Source organism: Metarhizium robertsii, assembly GCF_000187425.2.
Source record: "Metarhizium robertsii ARSEF 23 chromosome Unknown MAA_Scf_5, whole genome shotgun sequence".
In the NCBI taxonomy this organism is placed as follows: domain Eukaryota; kingdom Fungi; phylum Ascomycota; class Sordariomycetes; order Hypocreales; family Clavicipitaceae; genus Metarhizium; species Metarhizium robertsii.
In genome coordinates this window covers 3014016-3028457 of record NW_011942193.1, presented here as the reverse complement: position 1 = coordinate 3028457, position 14442 = coordinate 3014016, and the positions used below count along the sequence as shown (strand labels likewise).

Here is a 14442-nt window from a genome sequence, read left to right as displayed (position 1 = left end):
CTCCTGCAAAGCTCGCAGCAACTACGTCGATCCGTGTGGCGCAGCTACAGTGCACTTTGACCTGCGACTTGTCCCCTGTCCTCTTGTCTTGCCCTCCAGTCGCAAAAACAGCACCTGAGGCCAGTGGGGAAAGATAATAATGGTCCAACTCCAACGCGCAGCAAAAAAAAAAAGGCGCCGCGAGAAACACACGCTTGGTCCCTACCCTTGCCTCCTCCCCCCGTCGTAGTACTAGTGGAGATGGGGCCTCACCCAGACTTCACCCGGCACAAGCCCAGGCCAGCCCAAAAACAGCAGGCCCAACTACACGCTCGGCGGCCAAAAGTGTCCAGTCGAGTCTGCCTCCATGTCCCCTTGCCCACCCCGTCAGCAGGGCCATCTCCCCATCCCCAATCTCCATGGTACGCGGCAGGAGGTAAAACAGGGCAATAATACCACTTCGTATTACCAAGGGGAAAAAAAATTCACCCACTCGCCAACAAAAGCCAACATCCGCCCCCCCTTGGCTAAGAAGAAAGAAGGGGAAAAGGGCGTCCAAGGCCTCCAAAATGTTACCAAACCAACATGTGCACTCCACACCCCAAGCATGCCGAACGCCTCATACATACCTATTAAGCAGGTATGCAGTACTCCGTACATGACATGCACGCACTCAAAACGCAACCGCGCTCCTTCCCTCCAAATCTGCAGCCTCCAGCGCCGGACATGTCCCCGTCCCATGCTCATCACTCACTCACTCTCCGCGCCTGTCACCGTCTCTCACACACGCTCACTGATGAAAAATGTTTCCACCCACGCCCACACCCACGAACCGCCAGACACACCCCCCGACCCGACGCACAGATCCGCTGCGACACATGTTTGACAGGGGCACCCCCCAGCTTTTTTTTCCACAGCGGCTCTTCGTTCCCTTTTTTTTTTTGGGGCGGGCACCTCCCTACCTCCTCAGTCCTCCTTCTTCTCTTGTAACGTGGGGCACGCACTTTGTTTCCTGGTCCCCTTCGAGCGGGCGGGCCCCCCCGGGGGGGAGGAAACTCGAGAGCAGGAGGGTTCAAAGCGGGCCACTATTGGCTGGCCCTACTTTTTATCCCCCGGCAAATGCTGGCTTTGTTTTAAAATAATAAAAAAGGGTGCCAAGACGGGTTTAGTTGCTCAGGGAGCACGAGCAGCCCAAAAAAAAAAAAAAAAAAGGCGGCTAACCCACACTACTTCCATGTCGGGCTGGGACAAGCACGAGAGCACCTGGTTCTTGTTCCAGTTGCAGTTCGAGGTGCAGTTTGTGCATTGTACATCCCTTTGAATGCGCGCAGGTCTGATTTTTGTAATGTAAAAGTTATTAAGATTTTGAAAATTCTCAAGTATATAAAAATATATTAATTATTATTATTAATATAAAAGTATTTTTAGGTATCTTTAAATATCATAAAAGAGGTGGGTTGAATACATCAATTGGACCTGCGCACATTCAAAGGGATACATAGCTACAAGGCTCCAGCTCCAATCAAAGACGGGCCTGGTACATGAGTAATACTACTTAGACAACATTGAACCATGACCAGGGCTAATTTGGCTCCAATTGCGGTGAGCCAGCTCTTACACCACGCAGATATCCATTACGCCTATATCGCACTTGCACTATTCCTCGAAGTCTTTTTTGATTGCACTTTGATACCATGTATGTATTCAAGGGGTGGCGGCTGCTAGCTAGCCTGCTTTGTCTGCTCCCCTGCCTAGCTACTAGACTTTCCTCGAGCGTATGCTACTCGTACAGTTTCCCTTTTTTTTGGGCCATTCCTCGTCTCCTCTCTTCCAGTCGCCTCTTTACCAGGCCACAGATTTTTGTCCCTGGTTTGCTCCTGATTTAGCGCCGTCCTTGTACCCAAAAGATCCCATTCCGCCATGTCCATCCCAGAAGTCTTGTGTGTCTGCATTTTGTGTTCCGGGCTGTCTAGAAATAGCCACTGAAAATAAAAATATAAATAAAAAATACAGTCAGACATAACGCTCCAAGTCATATCGCTCCCAATAAATAGACAAAAAATAAACACAAAAACGGGAAAGAAGAGAGGGTGTAACTTCGCCGGAAGCAAATTCCCCGCTCGTTGGGAATTCACATGTGAAATCTAAAGGCCAAATCACCAGTCACTCAACCTCTCATTGAGATGACGGCTTTTCACTGTCGTTGAGCAAACGTCACCACATATATCATTCGGAGTCATCCTCGTCCTCTTCCTCTTCCTCCGCATCTTCCTCTGTTTCGTCTTCCGCCTTTGGGGGTTCCCAAGTCTCTTCAAGTTTGAGACCCTTGCCTTGGGGCTCATGAGGTCGGTACGATGATCCCAAAAGTGACGAAACAGTTGTTCGATAGTTGTTCAGTTGAGGGTCCTCAGCAAATTTTTCGGGAGTATCGTACAAGCCCATGCCAACAAGAATCTCACCCTCTTCTTCAGGTTCATCCAAAGGCTCATATGAGACAGCTGCCTCGGACACTGTTGGCTGCTGCTGCGTCTGGGAGAAGGCCTCGGGAGTAGGTGGAGTGGTGTTGTTGAATCCATGTGCAATAAACGTATTCCAGTCCAGGCCATACGCGTCCGAAGTCTTTGCATTCGATGAGTTGTTGAGCGTTGCGAAAGGCTCACTGACAGCCTGGTTATCAGGGCCAGTGTACGCGTGACCTGGCTTCTGGCATGCATCCCATCCGTCGGACTGCGCAAACTGCGTGTTCTCAGAGGCAGAGAACAACGGTAACGGAGAAAAAGTAGATGAAGGCGATGTGTCGTTGGAGTACGAAGTCATCATCGGAGAAAATTGAGCCTGGCTACCGTAGAAATCGTTGGAATCAACGCCATACATATTTGGCGTTGGAAAGGGCAGACCGGCCAGTTGGTGGTGGTGGTGGTGCTGCTGCTGCTGATGTTGTGTCTGTTGCAGAAAGACGGGTTGTTGGGGGATTTGAACATGATATGAAGACGGATGCCAGCTGAGAGGTCGGGTTGGCTCCTTTCGTGAGGGTGTAGAGTCAATATGTTGATGCTGAGGAATAGAAAGATAATCAAGCATCGGTTGCTGCTTTCGACCGGTCCACACATCACCGCCCATCATTGTTCGTCTCCGGTTCGACATGGTTGAAGAAGATCTGGGGCTGTTATTGGTGCTATTGGGTTTCGATACTCGCATGGCTGTTCCTGCTCGTTGCTGTCCTCCAGATCCCCGTGATAGCCGTCTTGCTGCCTGTGAAATGGCCGTCCGGGTTGATAAATCGTCCAAAAAGACACCTTGAGGATACGATAATGGTAACGTATCGGGAGTATACCCTCCGTATGTTGGATACATCATATTGTGAGAAGAGTGTGTGCTATCGATGGCACACGCACGACTCGATTATTGTGCGGGAGAAGAGTGGTAGGTAAAGAATGGAGAAGTCGGTAAAGCGTTATATTATGTTATAAGTATGTGAGTATATATTTGTGTCTGAAAGAACATGGTCCAGATGCACTGCAAAAGTGAAAGAGGTCCTCGAGGCTATTTAGATCTGTAAGTTCGGGGCGGGAGTGTGGAATATCAAAGGGGGGTGCGGTTTAGACAGATCGAGCAAACAACAACACCCCTCATCTGTGTGAAAGTAGGCAAGAGAGGACGGCCCAAGCCCATTGCTCTGGTAGCCGGCGCCAGATCCAAACCCAGCACATGGATCATGGATCTGAGAGTAAGCCAAGCGAAGTACACATAGAGGATAATAAACGGCATGGCTTGGCCTGACGTTCGTCCTGGAGATGGGTCGTCAAACGTGCGGGTTGCATGTCCATGGCCCGCGCAAAGATCTGAGAAGGGGGTACGCCCAGGCCCGGTATTGCACCCACGCCCTGCCTGTTGATCCCCGACTCGTCGCTCGGTGCGGAAGGCAACGCTCATGGTCGGGATGGCCTTCCTTGCCAAGTTGCTTTTGGCTTTCAAGCCGCTCCTTCAAGGGAAAAGGCAAATGGGGTCAGGGTGGGGGTAGCAATATTCAGAATCCAGGGGGTGCAAACATGTTGTGGGTGCAGATGCGAGCGTGTGTGATCTGCACCTGCGTCATACAGCCTACATACAGGCGGAGGCTCTCAAGGGTGTCTCATCGGATGGATTCCAGGATGCAAAGGCAAAAAAGGAAGCAGTGCAAAAATAAAAAAGGGTTCCATAATCTGGGGGGGCGGCCGTTCCGAGAGACAATAGCGCGCCAGCAGTGTGTGTGGGCTCCTGGATTGTCTCCTTGCGGACACATCATGGACTCTCTCTCTGCACGGAACACGGTACGGAGTAGCATGTAGTGAATCCACCACCACTGGATGCACTGGATGCGGCGTTGCCACCAACTATTAGTTGTTGTCCTTGGTTATGTGGCACTCTCTCCAGCCGAAGCCTCCCCGGCATCGACGGTGGTTGACCCATGGCTATGGAGACGCCTTGGTTTTCAACAGTTCTGATGCCGGGTTCATTTGCTTGCTTGTTTTTTCCGTGTCTTTGCGTTCCCTTATCAACTGCATGCTCGTTAGGCTAGCAATAGCGACGTATTGGAGACCCACGCCGGATAGCCAAGACAGCTGTCATTGTACATGAGGGCAGATCGACTGTCGTATACTACCACCAAAAACGTTCAAAGTACCGAATATGCCGGTTAGTGTCTCCCAGTCAAATAGGGCAGCCGTTCCTGCGTCACAGGACCGAGCCCTTCGTGTCAAGGAATAGCGGATTGTAGTACATACATACAGCAGCATGTGCTTGGTCTGCGCCGCTTTTGGCAGGACGGACAGGGTCATGAATTGCACCAGCGTCCAAGGTCAACCAAAGGCCCGACCAAGGAGAGAGAGAGAGAGAGAGAGAGAGTTGACTTGACGACCGGGATCATGGGCGTCCGGTCTAAACTGCGACCTAGGCAATTAGGAAGCCCGGCGTCAGGCGATTGCGCCGCCTGGGCGGTTCCAGAGCACAAGGCTGCCGCCAAAGGCATGCATGCATGGAGGCAAGATGGGAGAGCCTGGGAGCATGAACGCCATTTGTCCATCCTTGCCGTTGGAAGCAAGACAGGGAGGGAGAAGCATCAAGTCCACCCATGGGCGTTCCCTTAACAAACTGAGGCTGGTCAATCCCCACGGTCTTTGTGGCGGAAAATAGGCCCGGCCTCTTTTCCAGCAGGAAGGCCATATTTGTACATACATATGAACTTTGCGTTGCAACAAGCCGAATATCATTCAAGTGCCAAAAATACTACCCTGCAAGCAAGTAGCTCTCGAAAACATCCGGAAGTGAGTCAAGACAAAATAGAGGTCCCAGTTTTTGACTGAAGGGACGGCTTTGCAGGTAGATGGCCTCATAGTGGCGCTCGCTTGAAAGGGTGACGGCGACAAGGTTCGAGCCAAATCCATCGTCACGGCCAGAAAGTGGAAAGCAGTACTAGTAGTTGCAATAGGAGCTCAAGGACGAGTCTATGTATGTAGAGAGGATCAACCGGTGGCACATGCAAAGAAATTGTGATTCACGTCTCCCAACAGTGCTGTGTGAATTGCACATCACGAAAGGCCGGCTGAGGCTCACGGAATCAGGTGGGTCGATCCAGTAAGGGCGTCCTGGATCACTGGCTTGTTTTAGACATACCCTTGGGTGCAAAACTGTACCTGGTCACCAGTGAGGGACATGTCGGCTATGGCCAGGCGTGGGGGGTCTGCGTATCAGGCTCACACATCTGTCGCCAAAGAAAACCACTGCACGCCACGGATAATAACCATGTGTACTGCTAGTAGCTCTGTTCTTGGATACTAGTACGTACATAGTCCGCGTTTAGGAGCAATTCCATGGCAATGAAAGTCGACTGCAGCCCTCGGCGATACAACCAAGGATTTTAACCCTGGGGCTCCTCCGCACAACAAATACGCTTCTTTTCTTTGCTCTGCATGAATAGGTGAGGCTCGGGAGGGCAGGCTGCGTGCAATTGTAGACTCCACCCCGGCTGCCTTCATCCTGAATTCTTGAACGGGCACGTACGGAGTATTCAAGCCCGATATGTGCTCGGTCACACCTGCAGTAGTAACGCAGCAAAAACTGTTGGTCGTCCCGGGGTGTGTGGATGTGCCTGTTGGGGCTATGCAGCCAAAACTTTACAGAACACACCCGGCGCAACATGAAGCAAATCAAGGAGAAACAACGATACTAGCCACAGATCTGGAAAGAGACATTATTAGCGACCGGGAATACCAGGATAGCGTAGGGTCGCGCTAGCCTGCTGTACCCAGGGATGGCAACAATTCTTGTACCTAGATGCTGGCTCGGTTTCTCTCGACAGTTTGACCCCACCTCTTCATTCGTCAGAGACATCAACCCGGGGCTGAAGTTGGCTGCCACAAAGCGGAGACCCGAACAGACCATATCCGCTCAATTGCTAGAAGGTTGTTAGCCAAGCGGGTAGAGCGGACTGATGCTCACCTTGGACATGTATTGAGATAATAACTCGTATGACTGCATAGCATATACAGGGCATTCGGCCAACTTGGTAGCTGGCACCCATGATGATGTGGTTTTTTCAATCCCGTAGAAATATCCACATGTTTCCAATAAGAAGTAAATGAATAAATAAACCGCTGCAGTACAAAAACGTCTTCCGGGTTTGTCGTCCAGTAATTGTGTGTCTGCGTGGTACAGCACGAGAGTTCCTGGCACGCCTCTATGCACACAACCATACCACTGTGCGGCCAATGTCGCAATCATAGGCTCGCTGCTGCCACGGCGGAGCGGACAGAGTGGCTTGCTCTTACAAACTTTGTCAAAGTACTGAGTGAACGATAACAGTCTGAATATCAGGCGCTACTGTGAGCCCAGGTGAAACGGCGAAGAAGAATAGGCTTCGGATGGGGCATCATGATCCGAAGCATGACATCAAGATATCGTTGAGGCCTTCATGGCATTGATAGGCAGCTGAGCCAAGCATCTCAACAATGCTGGAGCAATCTAACCATGTTGCGACATCAACAAAAAATGTCTCTTGCGTCGCATTGACCGAGTCTGCAGCCATAGGACCCATACCACAGATGCCAATGGTAATAGCTCGAGTTTCCGAAACCAGCTGTGGGTGATTGATTACCGATTGATACATATGTATGTACTAGTATTTGATATTATGCCAAGGGTGAGAAGGCTGTGCCACACACGGCGGAAGGCGGATACATGGTCGTCCCACCTCTACCACCGTCAGCACCGATCAGCATCCACAAGGGTCCTCCGTTCCGCCGCGAGCCCGGGCCCGGAAGCACAATGATTAGTGGCAACGGAATGGCTAGGTTGTGACATTGATGAAGCGTCATCGACAAAAGAGGGGGTATACGCTTGCTGGCAAGACAGTCAATCTCTTGGGCCCAAAGAGAAAATGTATTATCTTACACGGGAGCGTCGGGTGGTCATCTGACGTGGCACAGTAGGGAGTATGTATTGCGAATCGAGAGAGCCGCGACCATATGGATCAGTCCGCTATGTTGGGCCCAGGCCACGAGTAAAAGAAAGAATGCGGTGGTGCCCGTGATGGTGTCGGCCTGCTCATCTTCATCATACAAAGGGACGGCAAGGACTCTTGTGGGTCAAGATGATGCAAACTGGATAAGACGCAGGACAGCCAGCTATTACTACTGCTGGGATTCCAGCACGGGTCATTCCTCTCGGCTGGGTTGGAGGGGCGCCAGGGGCGTCAAGCCGCAGATTGGCAGACTTGTGTCGGCGAAACCGCGCCTGACTGATTCTGGTGTACGCCATACTCCATGTTCAGTTTGTTGGCGAAGCAGTTGACAAAGCCCCGGTCTGATATTGAGGTACTACCAGGCATTAGCCTTGAAAGATAATCTTGCGTTGTTAGGAGGCAACGGGAAGCATGGGCGACCGGAGGCTGGCTGGCAAAATGTGGTTGGCTAACTCATGCTAGAAGGGTGAAAAGTGGAATGGCGCCGGGGGTTTGCTGCGGCGCCGGAGTGTTGTATCAAGACTCGGAAGAGGATGAGGAGATTGCGTATTTGCTTGCGCGTGGGCTTATTCCGTACATGGTGTTGCGTTGAGGCTGGAGGTGTGAAAGCCTGGGTGCGCGTCGTAGGTGTTTGGTGGACTAGGACGATGATGCGTGGGAAGGTGCGACTGCGGACTGTCCCATATTATCCCTCCTTCAAGCCACCCACAAGCGCCAGTCGCCGGCTCAATACTCTTCGTGTACTCCGTACTTCGTGTTAGCCGGCATAATATTTGTGCAGCGATGGAGGGGCTGCTGGCCAGTGCTGGGTGCACAAGTGTGTTCGGGCTTTGCCCGTGGGGAATTGTCTCCACTATTGTTGCTGGGAGCCAAAAAAAAAAAAAGGTGGCAGCAGTGCTTGGTTGCCAAGTTGCGTGGTGAGTGGTGCTCACGAGCAGCACGAAGTTACATGTTGTAGGCCAAAGTGTGACAGGACATTGGCCGGCCGTCTGGTCTAGTCAATACCAAGATGCTGAAGTGGCGGTAGTTGCGCAGACGAAGACGTGAGTTCCGAAATGGGCTGGATAGCTGTGGTTTGGTTGGCCGCTTCACTAGGCTGCCGGCATTGGCGTTGGCGTTGACACGGCAGGCGGGGATCATTTGAACCAGACAAGTTTCGGCGCTTGATACAGACCTGGAAATCCGTGATGCTTGGGCATTCTAATGGTCAAGTGATGCGAGTAATAACAACGGTCCGTAGGACGGGGAGCAGGGGCTAGGTGCCGTACGGAGACCGTCTGCATGCAGTACTTTTCGAGTTCTTACGGAGTAGTACTGCGTACTCGTCTAAAGCTTCAAAGTTCTCTCGTGCTAGACATCACAGTATCGCGACATATTCTCCTGCTAAGCCGTCGCTGCGGTGGCACTCCGTGCGCCAGGTCAGGATCGAGGCGCCTGAGTATTACTGAACCAGACAGCCAAACTCTGCTGGACTCTCTATGGAGTAGCTCGAAACGGAGGAATGGGATGTCTGATTGCTCGCTGAGTCGGGTCGCATCCACTAGTGCCACTACGGAGTACTGCTGCCACGACCTCAAAATCATTGATCCGCAGATTGGCTGGCTGGTTGGCTGGCAACCATACGGAGTAGATGTGGCCATCCATCCTGTCAGCTTTATTGCGACCCGGCTATGACCTTCTATTAGCCTTGATTTATTAGGGGCAGAGGCGAACCAACTTGGGACGGGGCCAGTGAGACCCCGCTGGTCAGTGTCACAAGTTCCACGTCCGCCTTTTGTGGATGGCTTTTGGACTGCATTGTCCTGCATCGTATTTCCCACAGGGCCAGCATGGATGTGTCCAAGTACCAGTACTAGTAGACGGATCCGGAAGTGCTTGACATCAGCAAGCACAGGTCACACGCGGGCCGGGGACTGTGTTTTCATTAATCACCCTGTTGGACGCTTGAGCATTTGCACGGATTTCCCACGTTACTCCGTATTGGACTCTGTAGAACTACCCAGGGAAGTTGCGGCGGTGAAATTTCTCTGCAGCTGGGCAGGCGCGATGCTAGCGGATGCTGCGGTCCACCTACTACCAGCCTTTCAACAGAACTCAGAGGACCGCCCTAGAGTCCCAGGCAATCCGAGGCCATTCAAACTAGGAGTCAGTGCCTTGGCATGGAGAATGAATGTGGCACCTGGGTCGAGTGCTAGGTACGTACATACATGGGCTAGGAGGGAGTAGTACGGAGTACATGGGCGTTGAACTGGCTGGCGTCTCGAGGGACGCAGCAAGCCTGTGGGCAACGGGGGGCACTTGGAGCTCCTCAACTCCTAGCGCCATGGCTCCAGGGCCCCAAGGTTCTAAGTTTGTGTGCAGCCAGGCGCCATCTGACCCGACATGCCTTGCCTGTCGTCAACAATCTGACTGCGCCAGCACCAGATTGACTCCATCCGATCCTCCACTTCCCACCGTCACTGCCCACGACACGATACACACCCACCACACATCACACATCACACATATCACACACAACACAGTCCATCGTCTTGCTGCTCATTCCAGCCCAGTCATCCATGCGTTCGTCAGCCATCTCCCCGTCCGCGGCCCCTTGTGCACCACACTCTAAAGTTCGCATGCCACGCCCACGCCCCCCCGGTCTACCACTCAACTTCCACTCGATGTTGTAAGTACGGAACACGCACTGGTGAACCGAGTCCTAATTCTGTCCAGACCATGTACGCAGTACACAAATGTCCTTTACGTCGACTCATCTGCAGCGGCCCCCCTTCATGCCTTTGCACCCTCGCTAAACTAAACCTTTCAGACTCATCCAGGTCATAAATCAGCTAGACCAGTTGACCCTCTCGATTCACCTCTCGATCCTCACAGACGGCAAGCGGGCAACACCACAAGCAACTTCCCCAAACCTAGGGTGTGCAAAAAGCTAGCTTTTCGCCGCGGTCCACTCTCCTCGAATCAGAACTCCCTCCGTCTGAAAATACGGGCAGCCAGCGGTCTTCTAAAGTACCAGACATATCCCAATTTCGCATCGTCAATCTTGGCCACCACAACAACCAAACCCCCTCTGAATCTTATCACGGAGTAAGCTATACCGATCCACTGAGGACGGAGCATTCTGCGATAGTATCTTTTCATTGCCAAGCTTCGCTCTGCTCCTACCCTCCTTTTACCTCGCGAGTGTCAATCACAAGGTCACGGGGCACGGAGTCCACCGGCAGAGATGCAGACACTGTCTTGGTGCACTTATGCCAATCGGCTATTGTACTCGAAGACTACATCATCCATTGGCTTTTGTCACTCTCAAAGCCACTGCAACACACCCACCAACCGTTCAGGCGCCGGGCCTATTAACTCTTTTTGGTTACCCAAACAGAAACCGCCATTCCCCAGACTCAGAACGACATGTAGAACGCCACGAAAGCTGCTGCAGGGTCAGTGTCTGATTGTACATACGTAATACGTGGAACGTGCCTAGGTGACTGGGACACGGTTTTGCATCTACAAAGATTTTTGAAGTATACAGAAGGGGGCAGTATACCACCAGTACGGAGTACTATTCCCCATAGAACCATGTCCAATTAGACATTGTCCCCTCGTTCATTGAGGATGACGCAACACTGTTGGCCGATGCTCAAGGTCTCAGTCAAAACGGGAACTATTCACAAGCCTGATGATGCGGAATCGGCCACGATAGCATAAGGCTCACAATAGTGATGTTTTCACGGGCTCTCGTTTATAAAACTCTCTCTCTAGCAGGTTACCTACTACACAATGGCCAACTACAGTGAGGCGACACTGTCTCACCCAAGGGTTAGATCGTCTTTCCAACGGAGGTCAATATTGATGCTTGGCATGTACGTAAGCCCCATCAGGTTACAGAAGTTAAAGAACGCTTCCTACCTATTCCCTACATATCCAGGGATTGCATTATACCGACGGGAGAATTCAAGTTGCACATGGTTGTTGGTTCTCAAAACAATCGTACTACCGTCCTGGTGAAAAACACGTCGATCAAACACAATACCTTGGTCGTTCCACGACGATACCGGTAACTCGCCGGCTTTGCTTTTTTTTTTTTTTCATCGAAAGGCAAATGAGATCTATCGGGGCTTATTGTCACCAATTCAGACGAGCCACAGTTCGATATATTTCTTCAACGCACTCTTGGGCAGAAATGGTCTTCGAATACGGTTAGAGCATCGTGTTACTTAAGTCAGGACTGTAACTACTCGATCGCAAACGGGATGAACACAGAATTCGCCGGCTCGCGCTGTGCTTTTTAAAAAAAAACTACGTGAACCAGCTCTTTGCTGTCTTGCGAATCTGTTGGAAGATTACAAGTTTTGCGATACCAGTGACGTCCTTTCTCGGTCATCATGGAGGTCTGTTATGGCTACGTGTATTGCATTGTACGATACCTCATGACGGTATTTCCGTTATCTGATAGGAAGACAGGCAGAAAAAACACGCTGGCATAAACAAACTCGACTAATATCGCCGCCGATCGGTGTCACCTGAACCAATAACCCGGAATATCGTGGTGTCTCTTACGAGAGGCGAATGGAATTCGAGACGTCGTGGTATCTGTCCCTCAATACGCCGGTGACACCCGAAGTAAACGGGCCTTGCCCATATTATGCACTTAGTTTCTGGGCGAAAACTCGTGTATTTCTGTCCAAGCGGGCAACAATATGTGCTTCGATCTCCGTTTACAGAGTCACGTCGAGTTCAAAGCTGCCCCCAAAGTTTGTGGGCCAGATGGTTGTTTCTCAACATGTATTGTCTGATTACGCGGTCAGCAAAAAAAAAAAAGGACGCTCCAGTGTGGATGGTAATCTGCCAGAGTGCCATTTCCCGAAGCGTTGCGGGAGCATGTCTGTGTCTGGCGGGTTTATCATCAGCATGATATGCAGTCTGCACTAGCCTCATAATGCATGTGTGGTGACATCTTGGAAGAGGTACACGGACGCCAACGAGAAATGCAGGCGTTTCACGACAAACAAGAGTTCTGCAAATAGTATGAACATACAACATACCCAGGTACGTATGTATACTACTACTTTAACTCCTTACGTTGGGCCGGCTGTGGCGCTCTCCTGTTTTTGCCGAGACACAACAGCAGCCCTGGTATGCAGCAAGGGGTGCTCCATCAAAGCAACACCACCAACGGCGGCCTTTTTCTTGAGGCACCGAGGATCGCTGATCTCTCATCAGAAATGACATGTGGTCGCGAGAGCAGGCATTTGGCACATGCTGCACTCCGTCCACGGCGACTAGTAATTAAAAAAATTGTATTGGCGGGGCTCCTGTCCTGAGGAGGAGGAAAACAAATTTGGTGAGTCTGAATACTTGTATAAAAAATTGGGCGCCAGTAGTCTTGACTTTTACTGGCACCGTACTGAGTACTAGGTATGATACATATGTATGTACATGGTCCTAATTCCTGGTATCCCCTGGTGGGAGAAACATTGAGCCAGGTTGCCATCAGATCCTGGAGATGCACATGATTCATGCCGTTCGCTCAGCCCAGGGCATCATGATAACTACTCGCATGCTTCTAATGGCGGAGCTGCTACAGAGTAGCGATGCCAAGGGTGTCATTTGGGACTCAACGCCGCGTGCACCATGATGCCTGGACATGGATGTACGTACGTACATCTGAGACAGGTGAAGGGACAGGAGCTGATGTCGCTTTCCAATTTCACCCAAGTAAGTACATGGCAGAGCTGGGCGCATAGCACGGAGTACGGAGTATTGTACTCCGTAATACGTACGTACATGCGCCGTCACAAGTCGAGGCAGTGAGCAAAGGCTACGTTCAAACCCCACACCACCTTTCCAGATTCACAGGCCATCTTTGCGGTTCCAGGCATGCCGGGGTTGAGCCTCCAGTATTAGCAGAAAAATAAGCAAGAGCCGAGGGGGCCACAGGGCTTGGGTGTGCTGGAAGGGGAAACGATGCTGGAACTCGAGAGTGCACTCCGAACCCCTCGGTTCTTTCTCCCAGACGCACACGCCCCCAACTCCAAAAACCTTAAGATTATGGCTTGCCTATTGTTGGAACAAGACGCTTTGAACTTTACCCGTTCCTCACCATGTCTCTGCGCGGTAGAATATCGGTCGTAACTTGACTTGATCAGCTGCTCCCTTGAGCTCTCAAATATTGTCATATTCTGCGGCGGCAGCCTTCGAGTCTGGGCCGGACCAGGCAATGCGCACGCCCCTTTCTTTCCAACATGGGCATCATGGGAGAAAATGCCTGTCCGGTTTTGACATGGGCAAACTATTTGCTTTCCTGCATCAAGGCTTCCGTTGTATGGACATGCTTTACACGTTTGCTCCCAGACTCCATTGTTAGGGACTGACTCTTCGTTCCCGCTAACCGAAGGTGTGCAGAAGAACATGATTGGCATGCTATCAAGTGTTAAATTACCCCTCGAGCTCGAGCATGCTACCGAGCATTCTTTCCGCAATGGGCAATCTGGAACCAATACCGAGTACGGAGTCAGTACGGAGCACGGAGTAGTAGGGGCTGCGAGTCGGCATTATCCCCCTTGTCGAGACTTTGCATGCAGTGACTTGATCAGACACCATAACCTGTGTGGTAAATCGCCCCGAGGGGCCTCTTTACGGAAAGCATTAATGCCACCGGAAATCGCGGTATCAGGCACCGGGAAGCGCCTGTTCCAGCTGCAACCGCCGTAGCCGGCGCAGCCAACATCGAGTTGTCCGCAACGGCTCCATGCGGTCGCTTGGGGATCTCTCATGTGCATGTTGGCGTCACATACCCTCTCTTCTCAAAGTACAGGGTTCCATGTAGCTTCTCCGGGCCTGCAAATAACATTTGTGGAAAAAAAGCTAATATATTAGGTACCTTTATTACACAACTTTCAGCCACCTTTTTCAGCGTCGACCAAAGAAAAACGTATCCGGCTGTCGCACTACCCCCTCCCATCGTT

At 51.4% G+C, this 14442-nt stretch overlaps 1 protein-coding gene across 1 annotated transcript; it reads right to left on the bottom strand.

Annotated features, from left to right (window-relative positions):
• Positions 1–2205: 2205 nt before the first annotated feature.
• On the bottom strand, positions 2206–3336 carry MAA_07297 (uncharacterized protein; the record flags this gene model as incomplete). The annotated part of the gene is made up of 1 exon (XM_007825295.2): positions 2206–3336. The coding sequence occupies one exon, from the start codon at positions 3334–3336 to the stop codon at positions 2206–2208; it is 1131 nt and encodes a 376-aa protein (XP_007823486.2).
• Positions 3337–14442: the final 11106 nt, after the last annotated feature.